Genomic DNA, 21602 nt, shown 5'->3' on the forward strand with positions numbered 1-21602 from the left:
TTTGCTTCCAAATGGGAGTAGATCCTGTCTCGAAGAATTCTCTCCAGTAATTTCCCTACCACTGAAGTAAGGCTCACCGGCCTGTGGTTCCCTGGATTATCCTTGCTACCCTTCTTAAACAGAGGAACAACATTGGCTATTCTCCAGTCCTCCGGGACATCACCTGAAGACAGTGAGGATCCAAAGATTTCTGTCAAGGCCTCAACAATTTCCTCTCCAGCCTCCTTCTGGGGTAGATCCCATCAGGCCCTGGGGACTTATCTACCGTAACATTTTTTAAGACGCCCAACACCTCGTCTTTTTGGATCTCAATGTGACCCAGGCTATCTACACACCCTTCTCCAGACTCAACATCTACCAATTCCTTCTCTTTGGTGAATACTGATGCAAAGTATTCATTTAGTACCTCGCCCATTTCCTCTGGCTCCACACAGAGATTCCCTTGCCTATCCTTCAGTGGGCCAACCCTTTCCCTGGCTACCCTCTTGCTTTTAACCCTTTCCCTGGCTATCCTCTTGCTTTTTATGTACGTGTAAAAAGCCTTGGGATTTTCCTTAACCTTATTTGCCAATGGCTTTTCATGATCCCTTCTAGCCCTCCTGACTCCTTGCTTAAGTTCATTCCTCCTTTCCTTATATTCCACACAGACTTTGTCTGTTCCCAGCCTTTTAGCCCTGACAAATGCCTCCTTTTTCTTTTTGACGAGGCCTACAATATCTCTCGTTATCCAAGGTTCCCGAAAATTGACGTATTTATCCTTCTTCCTCACAGGAACATGCCGGTCCTGAATTCCTTTCAACTGACACTTGAAAGCCTCCCACATGTCAGATGTTGATTTGCCCTCAAACATCCACCCCCAATCTAGGTACTTCAGTTCCCACCTAATATTGTTATAATTAGCCTTCCCCCAATTTAGCACATTCATCCTAGGACCACTCTTATCCTTGTCCACCAGCACTTTAAAACTTACTGAATTGTGGTCACTGTTCCCGAAATGCTCCCCTACTGAAACTTCTACCACCTGGACGGGCTCATTCCCAAAACCAGGACCAGTACCGCCCCTTCCCTAGTTGGACTGTCTACATATTGTTTTAAGAAGCCCTCCTGGATGCTCCTTACAAACTCTACCCCGTCTAAGCCCCTGGCACTAAGTGAGTCCCAGTCAATATTGGGGAAGTTGAAGTCTCCCATCACCACAACCCTGTTGTTTTTACTCTTTTCCAAAATCTGTCTATCTATCTGCTCCTCTATCTCCCGCTGGCTGTTGGGCGGCCTGTAGTAAACCCCCAACATTGTGACTGCACCCTTCTTATTCCTGATCTCTACCCATATAGCCTCACTGCCCTCGGAGGTGTCCTCCCGTAGTACAGCTGTGATGTCCTCCCTAACCTGTAGCGCAACTCCGCCACCCCTTTTACATCCCTCTCTCCCGCCTGAAACATCTAAATCCTGGAACGTTTAGCTGCCAATCCTGCCCTTCCCTCAACCAGGTCTCTGTAATAGCAACAACTTCATAGTTCCAAGTACTAATCCAAGCTCTAAGTTCATCTGCCTTACCCGTAATACTTCTTGCATTAAAACATATGCACTCAGGCCACCAGACCCGCCGTGTTCAGCAACTTTTCCCTGTCTGCTCTGCCTCAGAGCCACACTGTCCCTATTCCCTCGTTCTCCCTCAATGCTCTCACCTTCTGACCTATTGCTCCCATGCCCAACCCCCTGCCATACTAGTTCAAACCCTCCAGTTTGACACTAGCAAACCTCAAGGCCAGGATATTTATGCCTCTCCAGTTTAGATGCAACCCGTCCCTTATATAGGTCACACCTGCCCCGGAAGAGCTCCCAGTGGTCCAGATAACGGAAACCCTTCCTCCTACACCACTGTTTAGCTGCTCTATCTTCCTATTTCTAGCCTCACTGGCACGTGGCACAGGGAGTAATCCCAAAATTACAACCCTAGAGGACCTGTCTTTTAACTTTCTGCCTAGCTCCCTGAACTCCTGCTGCAGGAACTCATGCCCTTTCCTGCCTATGGCGTTAGTACCAATATGTACAACGACCTCTGCCCATTTGCCTTCCCCCTTCAGGATGCCCTCTACCCGTTCAGAGACATCCTGAACCCTGGCACCAGGGAGGCAACATACCATCCTGGAGTCTCTTTCATGTCAACAGAAGTGCCTATCTGTGCCCTTGACTATAGAGTCCCCTATTACTATTGCTCTTCTGCGCTTTGACCCTCCCTTCTGAACATCAGAGCCAGCCATGGTGCCACTGCTCTGGCTGCTGTTGTTTTCCCCTGATAGGCTATCCCTCCCGACAGTATCCAAAGGGGTATACCTATTTGAGAGGAGGACAACCACAGGGGATTCCTGCACTGACTGCCTGCCCTTTCTGGTGGTCACCCATTTCTCTGTCTGCACCTTGGGTGTGACCACATTTATATAACTGCGATCTATGATGCTTTCCGCCACCTGCATGCTCCTAAGTGCATCCAATTGCTGCTCCAACCAAACCATGCGGTCTGTGAGGAGGTCCAGTTGGGTGCACTTTCTGCAGATGAAGCCATCCGGGACGCTGGAAGCCTCCCGGACCTTCCACATCTCAGTCAGAGCACTGCACCCCTCTAACTGACATTGCGTCAATTAATTAGTAAATTAAAATTAAAAGTTTCCTAGCACTAGATTTCTACTATAAATGTGAAAGCTAAATATAGTACTCTCCGATCTCTGGCTTAGATACCCCTCTAAATTATAATTAAGTAATGTTTAATTAGTTACCAATACTTAATTTTTTAAATTTAGTGTAGATTCCCAACCAGCCACTCAGGTCACAGCCTTTCTGTGATGTCACTTCAGTTTCCGCCCCCCCCCCCCCCCACCCCACCCCACACACACACAATTTGAAAAGGTAATAAAATTAAAAATGAGTAAAAATCACTTACCTTCTGAGGGTCTCAGATGTTCTCAGGTTTTCTCCCTGACAGAGACTGCTCCTCCTCCTCCTCCTCCGAACGGCTCCCGAAACTAGGCCACAATCTCTTTAAATCTCCCGAAACCTGGCATGCTTTACTGTATTCAAGCACAAAGTCCTAACGTTTCCCATCCAAGAAGCCCCAGAGACCAATGAATGTATCTGTATGTGCCATGCTCTATCATGTGCAGAAAAGAGAACATGCGACGTATTTTGGGAATATTTTATAACAAGAGAATCAGAAAGCTTTTGAGGCTCGCAAAGAACTATGCAAATAGAGGCCAGAAATGCATAAAGTTTGCCCATAATTCAGGTCGGTGGCAACTATGGATGTTAGATAAACTGTATTAAATGCTCTGCCCTATCGAACAAGCTGTGGACTGGGACCTAACACTGTTTTTCCATGTTTTAGAGGAGGACCTATTTGCCGAATCTGGAATGGTGTATTAAAGTTCAGGAAAACAACCAAGGATTGACGAACAGCAAGAACACTAATTACAGAGTGATATTTTTATAACACAATGACCAAACCACTATTATACAGAGTAATTATGCCGATGTTGTTTTTGCAGAAATTTAATTTGATGTATGTGTAATAGATCAACCATCATACTCCTTGGGTACAGTGTATTCTAATGCTAATTAATGCTGAGAATCAACACAGAATAGTCTCTTAGCGGATATCTAAATGATCCGGGAATGGCAAACAATCAAGAGCAACTAAACTATAAGCTGGTTCATTCTGACAAGTCCTTCCGTTTGTCTCCTTCCGTTAAACAGTATTTTCAGACTATCACTAAGTGCCAATTCAATTATAGCTCCCATTCTATGATAGGCAGTGCCATGGTTTTTGAACGGCTCGTTTCATTTTTAATTAGGAAACAGGTTGTGTATTTTGACCAATAAATCAAATGTTGGTTTCCTGGATTAAGATTTGTGCTTAATTTAGCCATGGATATCAAGTTAAGATTTGAGACATTGAATCATTGTGTGTACTGGCATCTCTACATTGTCGAACTGATGTTCTCAGGTTCCCAACCCTCAAAACAAAACCAGGGGCTGGTTTAGCACAGGGCTAAATCGCTGGCTTTTAAAGCAGACCAAGGCAGGCCAGCAGCACGGTTCAATTCCCGTAATCAGCCTCCCCGAACAGGCGCCGGAATGTGGCGACTAGCGGCTTTTCACAGTAACTTCATTTGAAGACTACTTGTGACAATAAGCGATTTTCATTTCATTTCATTTACACAAAGTGTTGCACTGGATCATTATTAAGTCTCGTGAGGCTCCATCAAATGTACCCAACCAGCCCCTTACATTTGAACCAAAGGAATTCTACAAATTAAATGCAACCCTGACTCGAGTACATTAGGACTACTTGTAGCATATTGGGAATTCAAACACACTGCCCCTACTGCATTTTCTGTCTATCAATGTTCATGACCGTTGTACGTCAATTCCTGATGTGCGCAGTTCTGCACATATTGAGCCTATAGACTCTCCAACTAACAAAGTTATTGATGTTAGCAGGAAGACTATTTCTGGGACTTGAGTCAGAACCCAGCCCAATCTCATAGATGGACGGCACGGTGGCAAGCACTGCTGCCCCTCAGTGCCAGAGACCTGGGTTCAATTCCAGCCTTGGGTGACTGTAAGGAGTTTGCACTTTCTCCCATTGTCTGCATGGGTTTCCTTCGGGTGCTCCGGTTTCCGTTCACAATCCAAAGCTGTGCAGGTTAGGTGGATTGGCCACACTAAATTGGCCCTTAGTGTCTGAAGGGTTAGGTGGTTACAGGGATAGGCTGGGGGCGTGGGTCGAGGTAGAGTTTTCCTTCAGGGGGTAGGTGTAGACGCGATGGGAATGGCTTCCTTCAGCACTGTAGGGATTCTATATGTGTAGGTCTCCTCCAGTTGCTATAAGATAAAAAGGGCGATAACTTTGCATAACATAGGCCATTAAAGTACATATAGGGCGGCCGTATTCTCCGTTTCTGAGTCTAAGTGTTGGCGCCAATGGAGAATCCGTGAATGTCCACTTCAGAAAAATTGGAGGCAAACCCTCACAGATTCTGCTACCGGTGAGGGGCTAGCACCGATGCTGCATGGAACACCATCCATTCCCATGAAAAACAGTGTGGTATTCGCAGGGTCCAGGATGGACACCCGCAGGGTTGACGAGCTGCAGCCTCGCTTAAATAATCCACCCCATACAAACACACTAATCCGGGCTGAAAGGATGGGACGGGTTGTGCTGGAGCGCCCATACAGCTGATGGGTTGGCTGGGGCCAGAGGGCACCCAGGGGTGTGCACGAGAGGGTCAACGAGAGGGCACAAGGCACCAGGTTTAAAGCGGGCTGTCAGCAGCATGGACAACTGCATGGCTGTCTTGCCGGCTGCGGTAATAGTATTGCGTACCCGTCCACCCCGACCCCACAGCCCACCTCCTGGCTACTTCCTACTACTTCCCTCTGGCCTTGGCAGAAGCCCCCCGGCCAGTGGCACGACTATCGGTGAAGTATGGCGGTGCGGGACACTGTCCGTGCGTCCCTCTCAGCAGCAACCATGCCAGGTCCACGATTTGAGAGAGCACACGTGGACCGCGTCGTCGGGAACCCGGACCATCGGAGGCTGAGCATCAGGGGTAGGCCCACCAATGATATGCGAACGGTGTTGGAACTGCGTGTGTCGCATTGATGCCATTTGAGGAGGCAGAGCATCGCGATTCGGGGTCAAACCGGCACCTGCCACGATTTTGGCATCGGGTGCTATTCTCCGTACGATAGCACGCTCCAATTTCAGCGTTGGCTAACGGAGAATCCTACCCACAGTTTTTTAAAGCATTGCACTGGTTCAGTAAGGAGTATCCTTGATTGTTAGGTTTGTTGGAATCGAGGGAGCTTTCGATAAGGTCTAGTGAAAAAAAAACTTGAACACCTACCAACGTTTTATTCATCTTTAAATTAGACTCTGGAAAATAAACAATGCAATCTAATTTTGAGATACACCTTTATTTCACTGATGTCAGACACTGCAGCAATCAACCAAAGTAGCAGCAGCTCTGATCAGCTTAAAGAATACCTTCAATTTAAAAATCACCAATTTTCTTAATATGCAGTTTTGTTTCATTAAAGTTTTATCTTTTATGAACCTGACTTTCAGATCATATCTGAGGATGTGCGTGGTGTTGCAACAGATCCGAAGGACATTTTTGTTTTCAGGAGACAGATTTATACTTGATCCATGGGTTAGTGCCACGAACATCGAATGCTGCATCATTGCAGTAAATGTTGTGGGCCAGCTCTTCTAGGGGTGGTTCAGGGTCAGTGGTGGCAAACTGTGCTCCTTCTTCCACCTCTTGCCTGACGTTAGCATCAATTTCCTACAAAACACAAGCTTTACTTAACGACAAGTGAAACATTGCCCACCAACACTATGAACTACCAAACAGTAAAAAGTAGCATCATTGGGGATGGATCCTTACTTCACTACACATGCACATATTGGGGTGATATTGGTCTATCACAGTTTTGCAAAATGAGCTCTGAAGCGGGAGCCAGTGCGGTTAACGGGAAGGAAAACTGATTGCGATGCAAAATAGGCTACCAAGCCTACAGTAGAAGGTGCAGGCCAGTATTTTCTTTCTTGTTTCGTTTATTTCCATTTTAAAAACATATATACACAAGCATTGGAAATAGGAGAAGTAGGCCAGTGGGCCCCTCCAGCCTGCTCCACCATTCAACAAGGTCATGGCTGATATGTGTGTTTTGAATTCCACATTCCCATCTACTTCCAATAACTTTCCATTTCCTTGCTGAACAACAACCTATCCACCTCCGCCTTAAAAAGTATAAGGATCATGAGTACAAGCCTATTACAGTACAACTCTTGGGTGCACAAAAGACCCAGGGCGTCATTCTCCGCCGGCGGGAGTCTCCGTTCTGCCGGCGCTCGGGGGTTTCCCGACGGCGTGGGGGTGCCCCACAATGGGAAACCCCATTGACCGGCCGGTGTTACGGAGACTCCCGCCGGCCGGTCGGCGCAGAAATGTGGCGGGGCGGGTAGGAGAATTTCGCCCCCAATTCGGAAAATATAATTTTAAATTAGCTTGTTTCATCCTATCTCCAAAACCTAAATATCCATTCCACAAATTAGTAAAATGGAGAAAGGTTGATAGGAGTAAACGGGTCTACTGAATTAATGCTTGCTTATAATAATGTCTGAATTTATAGCGCCTTTCATGTAAAAATATCTCAATACATTTTTGAAGTACAATCAGTCATGTAGGAAAATTTGCCAACCAGACAACTGGTTAAAATAACCAGTGTGTTCTTCTAAAATCAAAGTCTTAATGCATCTGATCATTTGTCGCATTCAATTCACCAGCAAGGGCCATGGACATGAACATACCTTCAGCTCTTCTACGTTGGATAGGTTATTGTTCAGCATCCTCTCCTTCAACATGGTGATGGGATCACTTTTACTTCGCACTTCCTGGATTTCTTCTCTGGTACGGTAACTACAAACATCAAAGAACAATCAAAATAATTCATTTACAACATGCTGCAGTTCAACTTTTTCTCTGATATCTGCAACTTACTACTGAAGAGAGAAATAATTTGGAAGCCTTAAGCTTAATTCTTAATACTTGTGATTGTCTTTGAACTTAGTGAATTTAATTCTCCACTCATTAGAAGTTATTTTGTGAACTTTAATCTGAGGAAATGACTACCCAAGGAGGAATAATGCAGCTGTTGGAGAAGGGGAGCTAATCATGCAGATTAAAAAAGATTTGATGCAGCCACAAAGCAAAATAAATAACTGGATGGATAATTATGGAGATGTTATTTCTGAACTTACCAAATTGCTTAATTGTTCCAACTTAATTAGAATTTTCAACTCATAGGATAAACACAGTGCCCCAACATTAAAACAACATTATTCCAGCAGAGGCTAAAATATGCTTAGATGTGTCCCATGGTACCAATGGTCATTTAAAGAAGTTACTTGGATGGGAGCCTCTCAGTTGTCTTTGTCAATAATTTAGATTTTAGTATTACTGGTTAAGAGGTAGACTGAGAGTAGCTTTTAAAAAAATACTGAACTTCCTGTGACATTTCATTCCAGTAGTATTATCATTAGGAACAGTGGGTTCGCTGAAGTACAACTTTTAGATCTGACATTAAGGGCTACATTTCAAAATATTGTTTGCAGGTCTCCTGTTACCAAGTAGAAATTCAATACAGTAATAAAATGTGACTAAAAGATGCCAATAAATGGTAGGAGCTGCACTGCTCTGCCTCATGGGGTGTGCAAACACATTCAATTTAGTCTTCAAAGGACAATTAGATAAATACATGAAGGAGAAAAAAATTTCAAGTATATGGAGAAAGCAGAGGAGTGGGATTAACTAATGACTCTTCAAAAGGTCCAACAAAGATTTGATGGGCTGAATATCCTCCTCCAGTATTATTCTGAAATTTAGTAGAAGACAACTTCTCCGTTTCAAAATCAAATTGAATAAAAGCACTAAATACAAACAGCACTATATCAGAACGTAATGTAAAGCACACTTTTCTTCACACAAAATGTGGAGCCATTGACCAGTAAACAAAGGAACCCATTCTTCAATCGATTAATTCCTTGTTTACATATCTCCTTCATTATGAAGTTGCTGGTGCAATTTAAAGAAAACTTAGGGGCTGGAAAATGCCAATTCTGTCATTCAGCCTATTTCATAACTGTACTTCTTATAAGGGCAGCACGGTAGCACAAGTAGCTAGCACTGTGGCTTCACAGCATTAGGGTCCCAGATTCGATTCCCCACTGGGTCACAGTCTGTGCGGAGTCTGCACGTTCTCATAGTGTCTGCGTGGGTTTCCTCCGGGTGCTCCGGTTTCCTCCCACAGTCCAAAGATGTGCAGGTTAGGTGGATTGGCCACACTGAATTGCCTTTAGTGTCCAAAAAAGGTTAGGAGGGGTTATTGGGTTACGGGGATGGGGTGGAGGTGAGGGCTTAAGTGGGTTGGTGCATACTCGATGGACCGAATTGCGCCCTTCTGCACTGTATGTTCTATGTTCTAAGCTTTTATTAAACCACATCCCTCTGTATTTTCCAAAATCTATCAGTAGCATCCTTTTACATTTGTAATTATTGGATTGGATTTGTTTATTGTCACGTGTACCTAGGGATCTTCTGACATGAAACAACAATATTGTTTCTGCATCACACATGGGGTGAAATTCTCCCCAAACGGCGCGATGTCCGCCGACTGGCGCCCAAAACGGCGCCAATCAGACGGGCATCGCGCCGCCCCAAAGGTGCGGAATGCTCCGCACCTTTGGGGGTCGAGCCCCAACATTGAGGGGCTAGGCTGACGCCGGAGGAATTTCCGCCCCGCCAGCTGGCGGAAACGGCCTTTGTTGCCCCACCAGCTGGCGCGGAAATGACATGTCGGGGCGGCGCATGCGCGGGAGCGTCAGCGGCCGCTGACAGTTTCCCACGCATGCGCAGTGGGGAGAGTCTCTTCCGCCTCCGCCATGGTGGAAACCGTGGCGGAGGCGGAAGGGAAAGAGTGCCCCCACGGCACAGGCCCGCCCGCGGATCGGTGGGCCCCGATCGCGGGCCAGGCCACCGTGGGGGCACCCCCCGGGGTCAGATCGCCCCGCGCCCCCCCCAGGACCCCGGAGCCCGCCCACGCCGCCTTGTCCCGCCTGTAAATAGGTACTCTAATTTACGCCAGCGGGACAGGCAATTTATCGGCGGGACTTCGGCCCATCCGGGCCGGAGAATCGAGCGGGGGGGGGGGGCGCCAACCGGCGCGGCCCGATTACTGCCCCCGCCGATTATCCGGTACCGGAGACTTTGGCAACTGGCGGGGGCGGGATTCACGGCGACCAACGGCCATTCTCCGACCCGCTGGGGGGTCGGAGAATGACACCCCGTATTCTTCAATATTCTAACATCCCATCAGCTATTTTATCTGCCCAGCAAAGGCGCAGGAGAAAGAGGTCTCAGTACACATGGTACAAAACAGCAGAAAAAGGGCTAATGACAAATTTGCAACCTCTCAATGATTGGAATCGAGTAAGCAATTCAGTGTAGGTGTCTATGATTCACTGAGCATAATTTTTTGTAGAATGATTTGTGGCAAATATCAGATTTGAGGTGGATGCTTGCAGTATAATCAAGGGTTTCAATATTTTACTCAGACCCAACACATCTTTACCTGACACCAGGATCGCTCATACTGTGTCCATGATAACGATAGGTTTGCAGTTCCATCAAGATAGGGCCCTGAAAGTGTTAGAATTCAATTAACAGAGCAACAAGCCATTCATAATAATGGTCATTCCAATATAGAGGAAGATATAGAGCATAATAGTTGCCTGGGAGAGCAACAAGGCATTCAGCTCATTGAAGGATTCATACATTATAATCCATTGGAATGGTATGGCCACTTTATTGCTGTCATCACTTCTAATATATCCTTCTCCTAACATCGGGTCATTTTCACTTTGCAATTCCTCTTAGTACATACACACTTCTTAATTTCCAATGGAATTCTAATTCCAGATTGTAAAATAACCTCTTTATGAAACATCCTGATTTATTTTCCAAGGGCCATCTGGGAGTTATCACTGGATGAATGTCATTGACTACATAGTGCAGTGATTATGGCCTATAATCATTCAAACCAACCAGCAACACAAATGTAATTCAACCATCTCTAGAAAATCCTGTCAGTATAAAGAAATACAGATATACGAGAGAATGCAAAGATTTTATTGTAGCTCAATTAAGTAATGATAGCAATAATGGTCCATGGTGCTACTCTCCTAACAGGTGCCGGAATGTGGCGACTAGGGGCTTTTCACAGTAACTTCATTTGAAGCCTACTTGTGACAATAAGCGATTTTCATTTCATTTTTCATTTCATTTGAATCCTTTAATGAGATAAATCTCAGCTATCTCGGATACCCGTTTTGGTTTATAAAAAAAGAATACTGAAAAAACCTCATCAGGTTGGGCAGCATCTGTGGAGAGAGAAACAGAGTTAATGTTTCAAGTCCAACATGACTCTTCATGACCAATATGAGCATTCCGGACTCAAAACCATAACTGTTTCTCTCCCACAGATGCTGTCAGACCTACTGGGATTTTACAGCATTTTCTGTTTTTATTTCAGATTTCCAGTATCCACAGTATTTTGGCTTTTATTACCTATTTGGGTCTCCACCTTCATATAACATTATTCCGTAGAGCATAATGGACTCAGCCCCTAATGAATGTATTGAAAGTAATTTTTCTTCGTCATTTATCTAGATTTCAACAAGGTATAAAAGTTACAGATGGCTGTGGGCATTAAAGACGACTAAGCTAATCTCAGCATTTACAAAGTCACACAAGATTTATCATAGGCTCCCTACAGTGCAGAAGGAGGCCTATCTAGGCACAAACCCACACCCTATTCCCATAACCCCACCTAAACATTTGGACACAAAGGGGAAATTTAGCATGGCCAATCCACCTAACCTGCGCATCTGGACTGTCGGAGGAAACCGGAGCACCCGGAGGAAACGCACTCAGACACAGAAAGAATGTGTAAACTCCACACAGACAGTCACCCAAGGCTGGAATTGAATCTGGGTCCCTAGTGCTGTGAGGCAGCAATGCTATTCACACCTGCTCTTGAACATCCACATGTCATGCAACCAGAAGTTGTTTTTATAGACTTACTGCACTAAACAGAATTCTCTGGAATACTATAGGAAGTCTAATTTTTTTCACGACTCTCACAATTGAACCATTTATAACTAAAACATTAAGTAGTGTTCACATACTCCACTTATGACAATTTGGGTTACCTTTCCAGACCTGCAATGGTCTGCTGCAAACTTTGTTGCTTCTCTAACACACAATATATCCATGCCATCGACCTGTAAACAGATAAGACTGATTCAATGACATAGATACAATTGTTCAGACACCCAAAAGAATCATAATGATTTTGTTCTACACCCTCCACCCCCCCATATTTTTTCTTGTGTTGTTCCTTTGCCAGGAGATAGAAGCAGTGCTGTTTCAAACAGTAATATGTAGGCATGGCTGCCACTTCTAGAATTGCTGTGCGCCACATGAAAAGCAGTCAGTTCTGGGTGGCATCCTGCTGTTTTGTGGCAGTGTGCACCAAGAAACTGTAAAGCCACATTGCCCTTGGCAATTAAAACAAAAGTACTTTGATAATCAATGTACTTCTGTTTGATAATAAGTCAAAAATTGTATGAAAGGAAATAAAAATGTGCACAGCACTTTGCACAACTATTACCCAACTGAACGTAATGGTATCCAAGATGTCTACAAGTATTCTTTCATTCATTCGCAGGACGTTATCACTGGCAAACCAGTATTTATTGCCCATCCCTAATTGCCCTTAAGAAGATAGTGAGCTTGACAACTGAATGGCTTAATGGACCTTTTCAGAGGGCAGTTAAGAGTCAACCAAACTATTGACATGTTTCAAGCCAGGAAAATTGCATTATTTGTGATGTAGGCTTTAGTTGTGTCCATCTGCATTGTGACTGAAACTAGGCCCTTAGCCAACAGCACTTGATGCAGTTTGATGGTACCAAGGAAAGAGATATCACAATTACCATCATATTTTAGTAAGTGCCATATCTCAAAAATAATCTACTTATTGAATAATGCAACTAAACATCGTCAGATAAAATATTTTTTTGTCAGAGGAATTTCGCCATCTGGTGAGACAGTGAGCTTAAATGAAAGGGAAACAAAAGAAATGTGAAAATAAAAGAATAGTTTATATGCCACAAAACATTGCAAACTTATCCCTTTATTTTAAAGAATAATTTCCTTTGCTTACAATAGTCTTGTTGTCAAATTGAGAGCCCATGTGCTATTCTGTAATTTTAAGTGTAATTAGGTAATGGATTAACTGACATTGTCATTCTAGGTATAAAATGAATAACATTTGTATTACACAGCATAAAGAATTGTCTTTTATTTATATTGCTTGTGTAGTATTATCGAATGGGTAAGGACATCTTACCCTCAGGCCAGGGATGTAGTCACCTCTCTTATAATAGTCAGTGCTGGCTGCTGCTCTCTCCACAGATGTACCCATGCCGTATCTGTTGTTTTCACAGATAAATATGCAAGGTAGCTTCCATAGCATTGCCATGTTGTAAGTTTCAAAGATCTGGCCCTAAAAGGTGAAGATCAATATAAAAATGCAGCAGAAAGAGAATTAATGACATAATAAGTGTTTGACTAAATATTCCAGTGCCATTGTCCCTTCACTTTCATAGCCCCATGCTCCACTTCAAAAGATTCTACCCAGAGAAATTTAGGATGCAATCCATCAACCCATCAAGTGCATTCTTTCAAAACCTGGCTAAAATTCAAACAACAAACAAAATATTGCACAATTAACAAAATAGTTCAATGAGTACTTCTACAAAACCGTCCCCATCTGAGAGTGTCTCCAAACAATGCTGCAGTGCGAGTCAAGCACCAGTGCATCCCTTACACCCAAAGTGTCCAGCTCTGAAGAATCACACGGACATGAAACATTAACACTGTTTCACGCTCCACAATGCTGCCAGACCTGTGGGATTTTCCAGCATTTTCGGCTTTTCATGTTTCATTGCATTGGTTGTATCAACGTGCACATGTAAACCTCATAGCCACATGGCAAGTTTATGGATCCCTATAATTTGCATATACCTCAAATTGCAAACATAAGCAGATCTTGTTTTCTGATTTACAATTTATCAAATACTGAGACAACAGCACTGTCAACAGCCTTTACTAACCTCCAGGCTCACATAACGTATGAAAAAAATAGCATAAGTTCACATAAGGCTAAGTTTCTTAGGTAGCGAAGATGGTCATCAGGCTCCGGGGCCAGAGATTGGACACTCCAGCAACTGGAGAACTTAACGCTTTTGAACATTCGGATTTGCAATTGATCTAGTATAAACCTATCCGATGCATTCTAAAGTGCATTGCATATTACAATCAAAGCTGAAGTCAGCAATTTTGGCTTGCCTTTGTCAGTCATAATCAAAATTTCCACACTCTTACCCAGATGTCAATGTCTTATTGCCATATTAGTGTATAATGTATTGACACATTGCTCTTTGTGCTGATATACCGCATTATTACCTGTCATTTTACACAACTACATAATTGAATGGAAAGCATGCTTTACCTGATTAGCTGCACCATCACCGTACAAAGACACACATAGCTCGTCCTTTTCAAAATATTTGCAAGCTAGAGCAATCCCAGCTCCAAGAGGAACCTAATTCAAAGAAACAACGAATAATAAGGTTTCTGTGCAAAAACATTTCCATCTCACAAAATTATACTAATTGGATGTTACTGCTTTACTCCATAGTCATTAATTAAGCTACTTAGCATTTTATACCAAAGAAATTCTGAACCAGTGTGATCATATAGATAAATCCATCCTTACCTGCGCACCAACAATGCCATTGCCACCATAGAAATTGTTGCCATACATATGCATAGAGCCACCTCTGCCTTTAGCACAACCTCCACGTCTACCTGTTGAAAATAGTTATCACTTTCAGGAGTAACATAGACAACCAGGAGTCATGATATATTCACAATATCCCTTTTTTAAAAAACATTTTTCACATTTGTGGGCTTTGGTGGCTAGGTCAGCATTTGCTGCCCATCCTTAATTGCCTTTGGGGGTGATGACCTGCCTTCTTGAACCGCTGCAGTTCTGGAGGTGTATGTACACGCACAGTGCTGTATGGGAGGAAGTTCCAGGATTTTCACTGTTCCAGGCGACAGTGAAGGAACGGCAATATGCTTCCAAGTTAGGATGGTGGGTGACTTGGAGCGAAGTGCGGGTGTTGGTGTTCTCATATGTCTGCTACACTTGTCCTTCTAGGTTTTAGAGGTTGCTGGTTTGAAAGGTGTCAAAGGAGCTTTGTTGAGCTATTGCAGTACACACTGCTGCCACTGTGCGTTGGTGGTGGAGGGAGTGAATGTTTGTGGATGGGATGTCAATCAAGTGGGCTTAATGGGGAGATAGTTAGAATCTCATTTTCTGCAGATGGTCCTTGTTTGGTATTTGTGGGGCATCAAAATTAGTTGTCACTTATCAACCCGAGCCGGAATGATGTCCAGGTCTTGCTGCATAAGGGCTCACACTGCTTCAGTATCATGAGCAGTCACAAATAATGCTTGGGCCTTATGATGTTAAACACAAGATGATGCAAGTGCTGAGAGAGTGGAAAATAATATTTGTATAATGTAAACACCCAATGATTTGAAGATACTGAATTTTGTACTATGTGACAACATTCTTACAAGTTATAGTCAACATGTAATGTTGGGTTCTTTTTTTCTCAGCTTGAACCCCAGGGTGTGACAATAATAATAATAATCTTTATTGTCACAAGTAGGCTTACATTAACACTGCAATGAAGTTGCTGTGAAAAGCCCTTGGTCGCCATATTCCGGCGCATGTTCGGGTACACGGAGGGACAATTCAGAATGTCCAAATTACCTAATAGCACGTCTTTCGGGACTTGTGGGAGGAAACCCACGGAGGCACAGGGAGAACGTGCAGACTCCCCACAGTAAGTGATCCAAGCCGGGAATCTAACCTGGGACCCAGGCGCTGTGAAGCAACAGTGCTAACCACTGTGCTACCGTGCCGCCCTTAAGCGGTGTTCCCAGGGTACTGGGGTCGCGGTTTTTCACTATATATATCAATGACTTAGATGAAGGAATAAAAAATGTTCATCCAAGTTTGCAGATGATACTTAGTTAACAGGCACAACACGTTGAGGGGATGGGAGTAGGAAGCTTGAAAAGGGACAGAGATAGACTATGTGAGATACATTAAAATTACTCAGTAATGAATATCAGAAAATTGTTAAGAAATATTCTATTGCCCATTCTACTCCAAATTAATGCATCCTATGAGTGAGAAAACATACTTTCTGAAGGAAAGTTCCGACTGCTAGTTTCATACAGAAACCTGATACGAATCGAGACCAGAATGGCCAACTCCTACTCCGATTTCTTACGTTCTTTTGAACTGCTGCAAATTTAGCTAATTATAGCTTTACTTACCAGTCAGCTCAGCCAGAATTTTTTTGACAGAAACCCCACGTGTGTAGCTGTAACCATGAGACCGATAAGCTGTTATCAGGTGGTCTGTTGGTTTGATCGCAACTTCGATTCCAACACAACAAGCTTCCTGCAATAAGAAATGCGACAGTTTAAAAGTTCAGTTAATGTGTATCATAATCCAACTTAGCACTTTCACAGCAGATCACTATGACTTCTGCCTGTGTGCACACAAATTACCCAGACTGGCTCTCAAATGTGAGCTCCCATGAATTACTGGAAGTAGGCTGAACAGCAATTCTACAATAAATTATTTAGAAATTATAGAGCACAATGGAACAAATGGCTGTAATAGCACAGACTTCACATCTGGCCCAGCATGATTTAATATTAACGTTACCTACAGTGACCAACTTCAGTTACACTACAGTATTTTCAAAGCAAACAGTTTGGACCAACACTACCAACACAGATATAACAAAAATTTTGGATTGAAGCAGACCCGAAAACCTCCATAGTTAGAAAGGGGAGGAAAATATAACCAAGAGCAAAAAACAAAATGGAAACAAATAAAAGAGTTAGAAAATAAGTAAAGTGGAAGAAAAGGTATGATCAGTGAGAGTGCAACAAATGAATAAGCAAATTCACAATACAACAATCAACCACTAATACAAAGGCAAAATACCGCAGGTGCTAAAAATCTGAAATAAAAACAGAGCAGGTCAGGCTGCATCTTCGGAAAGAGAAACAAAGCTAATGTTTCAGGTCAATGACCTTTCATCAGCACCGAAGAACCGATTCTGTTCTCACAACAATTGACTTCATCATCTCTCAAGATCCACCACAATTGGCAGGATAAACATCAGTAACCTAGCTGGGTTAGATGGGAAGGGTTAATTCCATAAGCTTGTTCTCATGCTAGGAATCCTTTCTTATGTTACAACCTTACCCTTAAATGGAGCTTCCGTATGACGGCCATTAAATACAGTGGTTAAACTTGAATCATGATGGTAAGACTCCAACATCAACAGTGCAGGACGGAGATTTCCAATGCATTGTATTTATAGCACAATCATAAAAAAGTGCATGAAAGTTACTTTTCTACAAATATCCAAAATGGAAATTTCCCTATTGACTTTCAAGAGCGACTGTTGTGAAGATCCAGAATTATGATCCTGGAATTCACTTTAAAATGACTAAACACCTGGCTTTATAGATTGGTTATCATAAGCATTTTATTGAAGGAGCCATTCCTATTCATTTTCTTATACGTACTTGACCATCATACAAGTGGCAGAACCCGCGGATGATCTTCTGTTTGTACAGCTGATCTGCCTTGAGCTCCATACGGCGAATTAGTTGCATTGTGTGGTAATATTTAAGGCCATCCTCTCTGGTCAGGATGGTTGAAGTTGCAGGACCTTCTTCAAGACGATGCAAGTCACATTTCTATATTTAAAAACAATTCTTTGTGAAAAAAGTCCAAAAGCAGCAATAATTATGACAGAAAACACTAAACAAAGACTTCCCTACAAATATTAATTATGTGCACAAAACCAGTAAACGTTCTGTATACTGCAGCAGCACTAAATCATTCTGAAGAAAATGGGTAGAGTATCAGAGCATATAGAAATTGGACTAAGTGAATTCTGTACTGTACTGGATTGAATCGGTAAATTCTATGATAAGTAAATTCTATGATCTTAATGCTGATGTCGCTGGAGTTTGGAAAAATAAAGATTTACCATTGAGCAAAGCTTCGGCAGAATTATTGGTGAGGACTTGTTTATTTAAGTGACCCAATAACTCATGGATTTTTAGATGCATTAGAATTATATGCCAAGATATCTATTCACCTGTTTTTTCTTCATGAAACATGTGGAGGGTGAGGCGAAAGGCACACACAGGCATCTGACGTGAGCCGATTGGAAATGTGCCAAAATGATCAAAAATGCCAGCAAATCATTTCCATCTCCCCAGGTGGGTGTTTATCCTCATTTTCCAATTTTTTTATTTGCTCACTTGCTCTCCCCAACGTAGTTTCACAATGTGTGGTAGCATTCCACAGGCATTGGGGCTGCCTTGTACTGCACTCATTTTCCACACATGAGTCTGGATGAAGTAGTATTACAATCCCAGACCAGACCCCCAACAGTGGCTAGGATACTGGACCGAAACCACAACATTTTAGTATATTTGAAAGACTGTGAGGAAAGAATGATTCTGTCCAGGAGTGATTGCATGAAGAATAGGGCTTGGTTATTTTTAAAACAAAACATTTATACAACTACAATATCAAACTTTTTAAACTTCACACCAAAAAAGAACAGCTTACAATTTACACCTTAAACACTACGACTCAATTTCCCATTAAACAACAAGAAACATACAGGCCTCAATTTATCTTACTGTGGAAGAATTGTGAACTTGGCATCAGGCAGATCAGAATTGGATTTGGATTTGTTTATTGTCATGTGCACCGAGGTACATTGAAAAGTATTTTTCTGCATGTGGATCAAACAGATCATTCAACTCCTCTCTCCAAAGTTTCTCCACCAACTGCCTCTTTAATGCTTTCAAAATGTCTCTCTGCCTTCCTTGGCTCCACCGAACAATTACCTTATCTCCCCAAGCTGGAAAACAGATTATTTCTGCAGGCTGCAAAGTACTTTAATTCCCCAGTCAAACCACAGTGCATTAACCTAGACTGAAAAACACATTCTTCACCTCCAGGGACCCGGTTCGATTCCCGGCTTGTGTCTGTGCTAAGTCTGCACGTTCTCCCCATGTCTGCATGGGTTTCCTCCGGGTGCTCTCGTTTCCTCCCACAAGTCCCCAAAGACATGCTGTTGGGTGAACTGGACATTCTGAATTTTCCCTCTGTGTACCTGAACAGGTGCTGTAGTGTGGCAACTAGGGGCTTTTCACAGTAACTTCATTGCAGTGTTACTGTAAGCCTAATTGTGGCACTAATAAAGATTATTATTATGGTTGCTAAAAACACAGGCCCTGAAAACAGAATTATTTTTAAAAAAGACTTCGGATCCGGGCCCTGGGTCACTGTCTGTGTGGAGTTTGCACATTCTCCCTGTGCCTGCGTGGGTTTCATCCCCACCACCCAAAGATGTGCAGGGTCGGTGGATTGGCCTCACTAAATTGCCTCTTAATTGGAAAAAAATAATTGGGTACTAACAAAACATTGCAGTCAAACACACTAACCCCAGGCAGTAACCCTTAAGTTGCCCAACACTTAGAACCCAATAGTCTTAAAGTGTTTCAGTTATCACAGAAAGTAAACAGGCTATTCTGAAATGGAGGCACAGGAAAAATCATGTGATATATTTGACAATTTCAGTCAGTGCTTAAACTGTTTACCTCTTACAAATCAGCATTCATACTATATACTCGGCAAGGAATAAAATTACAATTGTTTGCAAATACTTGTTAAAAAAAATTGATGAGAGGCAATCACAAGCTTTCTCTTCGTGTTGTAGGTTTTTACTGACACCATCCCCCACAAAATGCAAAAGAAACTTACAGCACAAAGCAACCAATTTGAGCTTCAATTAATTAATAATTCTGCAAAGTCTTTCTGGGGCACAATCCCTGATGAGGCAATGCTCAAACAAAATATGTGGAGGTGATAGTTGTGGGAAGAGACAGAAGTTCCAACCAATTCATTTCTATGCTTCTGCAAGGTTAAAATGAACATACAAACACTGCATATGGCAGACATTTGTGCGAGATAATGTTTCCTTGATTGAAAAATCTTGCAGAATGTTTGGAAAATTAATGAGTAAATTTGGAATACGCCATATAAAATTAATTAAAAAAAAATTAAAGTAGCAATTTAATCCTGACAGTACTAGCTTGGAGTAACTGACATGTTCATTTTACATCACAGTGCACGTTGGCTTTCAAATTTGCTTTCTCTAATTTTCAAATTTATTCAAATAAGGCTTTATTCAAAGCAGAAATCATATTTTATAAATAATTCCAGTTAAGGGGCATTAACAGAAAAATTACCTTAATATCAAATGATGCTTCAGATGCAAAGTCGGCATAATTGCGAGATCCCACCAGAACTTTGGCTGGCTGTAAGAAATGAAATACAGAATTTTAAATGCCCAATGATAAATAACAGTAATAAATAACATGGCGAAGTGCACAAGCATGTGTTAGAATGAACTAGCATCCACAGATGGGTAAATCAGCAGTCTTGCATTCCCAACAAGACCACTGGTGAATGGAACAGCAGTTTATGGAACAGCAGTGTAATGGCATTATCTTCAATTTACACTGAATTTAACTGAAGTGTTTTATCAGAATCATTACCCATATGAGGAATTACTTCACACTGGGATGGCACAGTGATACAGTGGTTAGCACTGCTGCCTCAGTGCCAGGGACCCGGGTTCAATTCCAGCATGGGGGTCACTATCTGTTTGTGGAATTTGTACGTTTCCCCCACGTCTGTGGGGGTTTGCTCCGGGTGTTCTAGTATACTCCCATAATTCAAAGACGTGCAGGTTAGGTGGATTGGCCATGCTAAATTGCCCTTAAGTGTTCAAAAAAGATGTGGTTAGGTTAGATGAAGGGGTTCTTGGGATAGGGTGTGGGAATGAGCTTGGGTGGAGTATTCTTTCTGAGGGTTGGTGCAGACTTCAAGGGCCGAATTACCTCCTTTTGCACTGTAGGGCGTCTAGGAAATGTCTAGGAAACTGTTATTAGACAGGTAAACAGGACACAAAAAAGTCCCTAAACGCAGAATGATAAATGATTGGTCAGCCTGCTTCTCGTGGTGCTGAATCAATTAAGAAAGTTGGCCTGGACACATCAGAATATTCCCTGCTCTGCTACAAAAGATACTACATGAACCATCAGAACGAACATAGCCTTTGGTTTTAACCTGTTCGTATGGCACATCCCTCAGTACTGCACCGAAACCTCAGACCAGATTGTGCTCAAAGCCCCAGCATAAGATTGGGACTCATACATAGAACATAGTACATAGAACATACAGTGTAGAAGGAGGCCATTCGGCCCTTCAAGTCTGCACCAACCCACTTAAGCCATCACTTCTACCCTATCCCCGTAACCCAATGGGGAGAACGTGCAGTCTCCGCACAGACAGTGACCCAGCAGGTAATCGAATCTGGGACCCTCGCGCTGTGAAGCCACAGTGTGCTACCGTGCTGTCATAATTACATATTTTTGAATGTTTAATAATCCTGAAACCTAGAATTTTAATCTCTACTTCAGAAATGCTCAAGAAGCATGCGGGTTTCTTGCGCAAACTCAGGTGCCCACTATTCAATGACTTGGTGTGCTCAGGCTGTGACACGAAAGTCGATAGCACTACTGGTAAGAATCTGTCAAACGTGTAGATACACGTCACAGTTTTAAATTCTAACACCAAGCTCAAGTTATCCCTTGAGCAGCAAATATTCGAATGAAAGAACTTGTTGAAAGAATGCCGAGTCACAACTTCAGTTCTTC

At 42.8% G+C, this 21602-nt stretch overlaps 2 protein-coding genes across 4 annotated transcripts in view; one reads left to right on the top strand and one right to left on the bottom strand.

The window, feature by feature from the left end:
• map3k15 (mitogen-activated protein kinase kinase kinase 15) overlaps nt 1–3994 on the top strand; it is a 220834-nt gene extending 216840 nt beyond the window's left edge. For all 3 annotated transcript variants that reach the window (XM_072514132.1, XM_072514133.1, XM_072514134.1), the window contains one exon: nt 3383–3994. In XM_072514132.1, the coding sequence (XP_072370233.1) occupies nt 3383–3446 (64 nt within the window). In that variant the 3' untranslated portion in view covers nt 3447–3994. The remainder of the gene's footprint in view (nt 1–3382) is intronic.
• A 1963-nt stretch (nt 3995–5957) lies between these two features.
• Nucleotides 5958–21602, bottom strand: part of LOC140428088 (pyruvate dehydrogenase E1 component subunit alpha, mitochondrial-like) — a 28941-nt gene continuing 13296 nt past the window's right edge. The window contains exons 2-11 of the mRNA XM_072514135.1: nt 20130–20198; nt 17379–17552; nt 16107–16233; nt 14467–14558; nt 14200–14292; nt 13036–13191; nt 11834–11905; nt 10195–10262; nt 7376–7484; nt 5958–6347 (exon numbers count right to left, since the gene is read on the bottom strand). Of these exons, the coding sequence (XP_072370236.1) occupies nt 6183–6347; nt 7376–7484; nt 10195–10262; nt 11834–11905; nt 13036–13191; nt 14200–14292; nt 14467–14558; nt 16107–16233; nt 17379–17552; nt 20130–20198 (1125 nt within the window). The 3' untranslated portion in view covers nt 5958–6182. The remainder of the gene's footprint in view (nt 6348–7375; nt 7485–10194; nt 10263–11833; nt 11906–13035; nt 13192–14199; nt 14293–14466; nt 14559–16106; nt 16234–17378; nt 17553–20129; nt 20199–21602) is intronic.

Source organism: Scyliorhinus torazame, chromosome 8 (assembly GCF_047496885.1).
Source record: "Scyliorhinus torazame isolate Kashiwa2021f chromosome 8, sScyTor2.1, whole genome shotgun sequence".
In the NCBI taxonomy this organism is placed as follows: domain Eukaryota; kingdom Metazoa; phylum Chordata; class Chondrichthyes; order Carcharhiniformes; family Scyliorhinidae; genus Scyliorhinus; species Scyliorhinus torazame.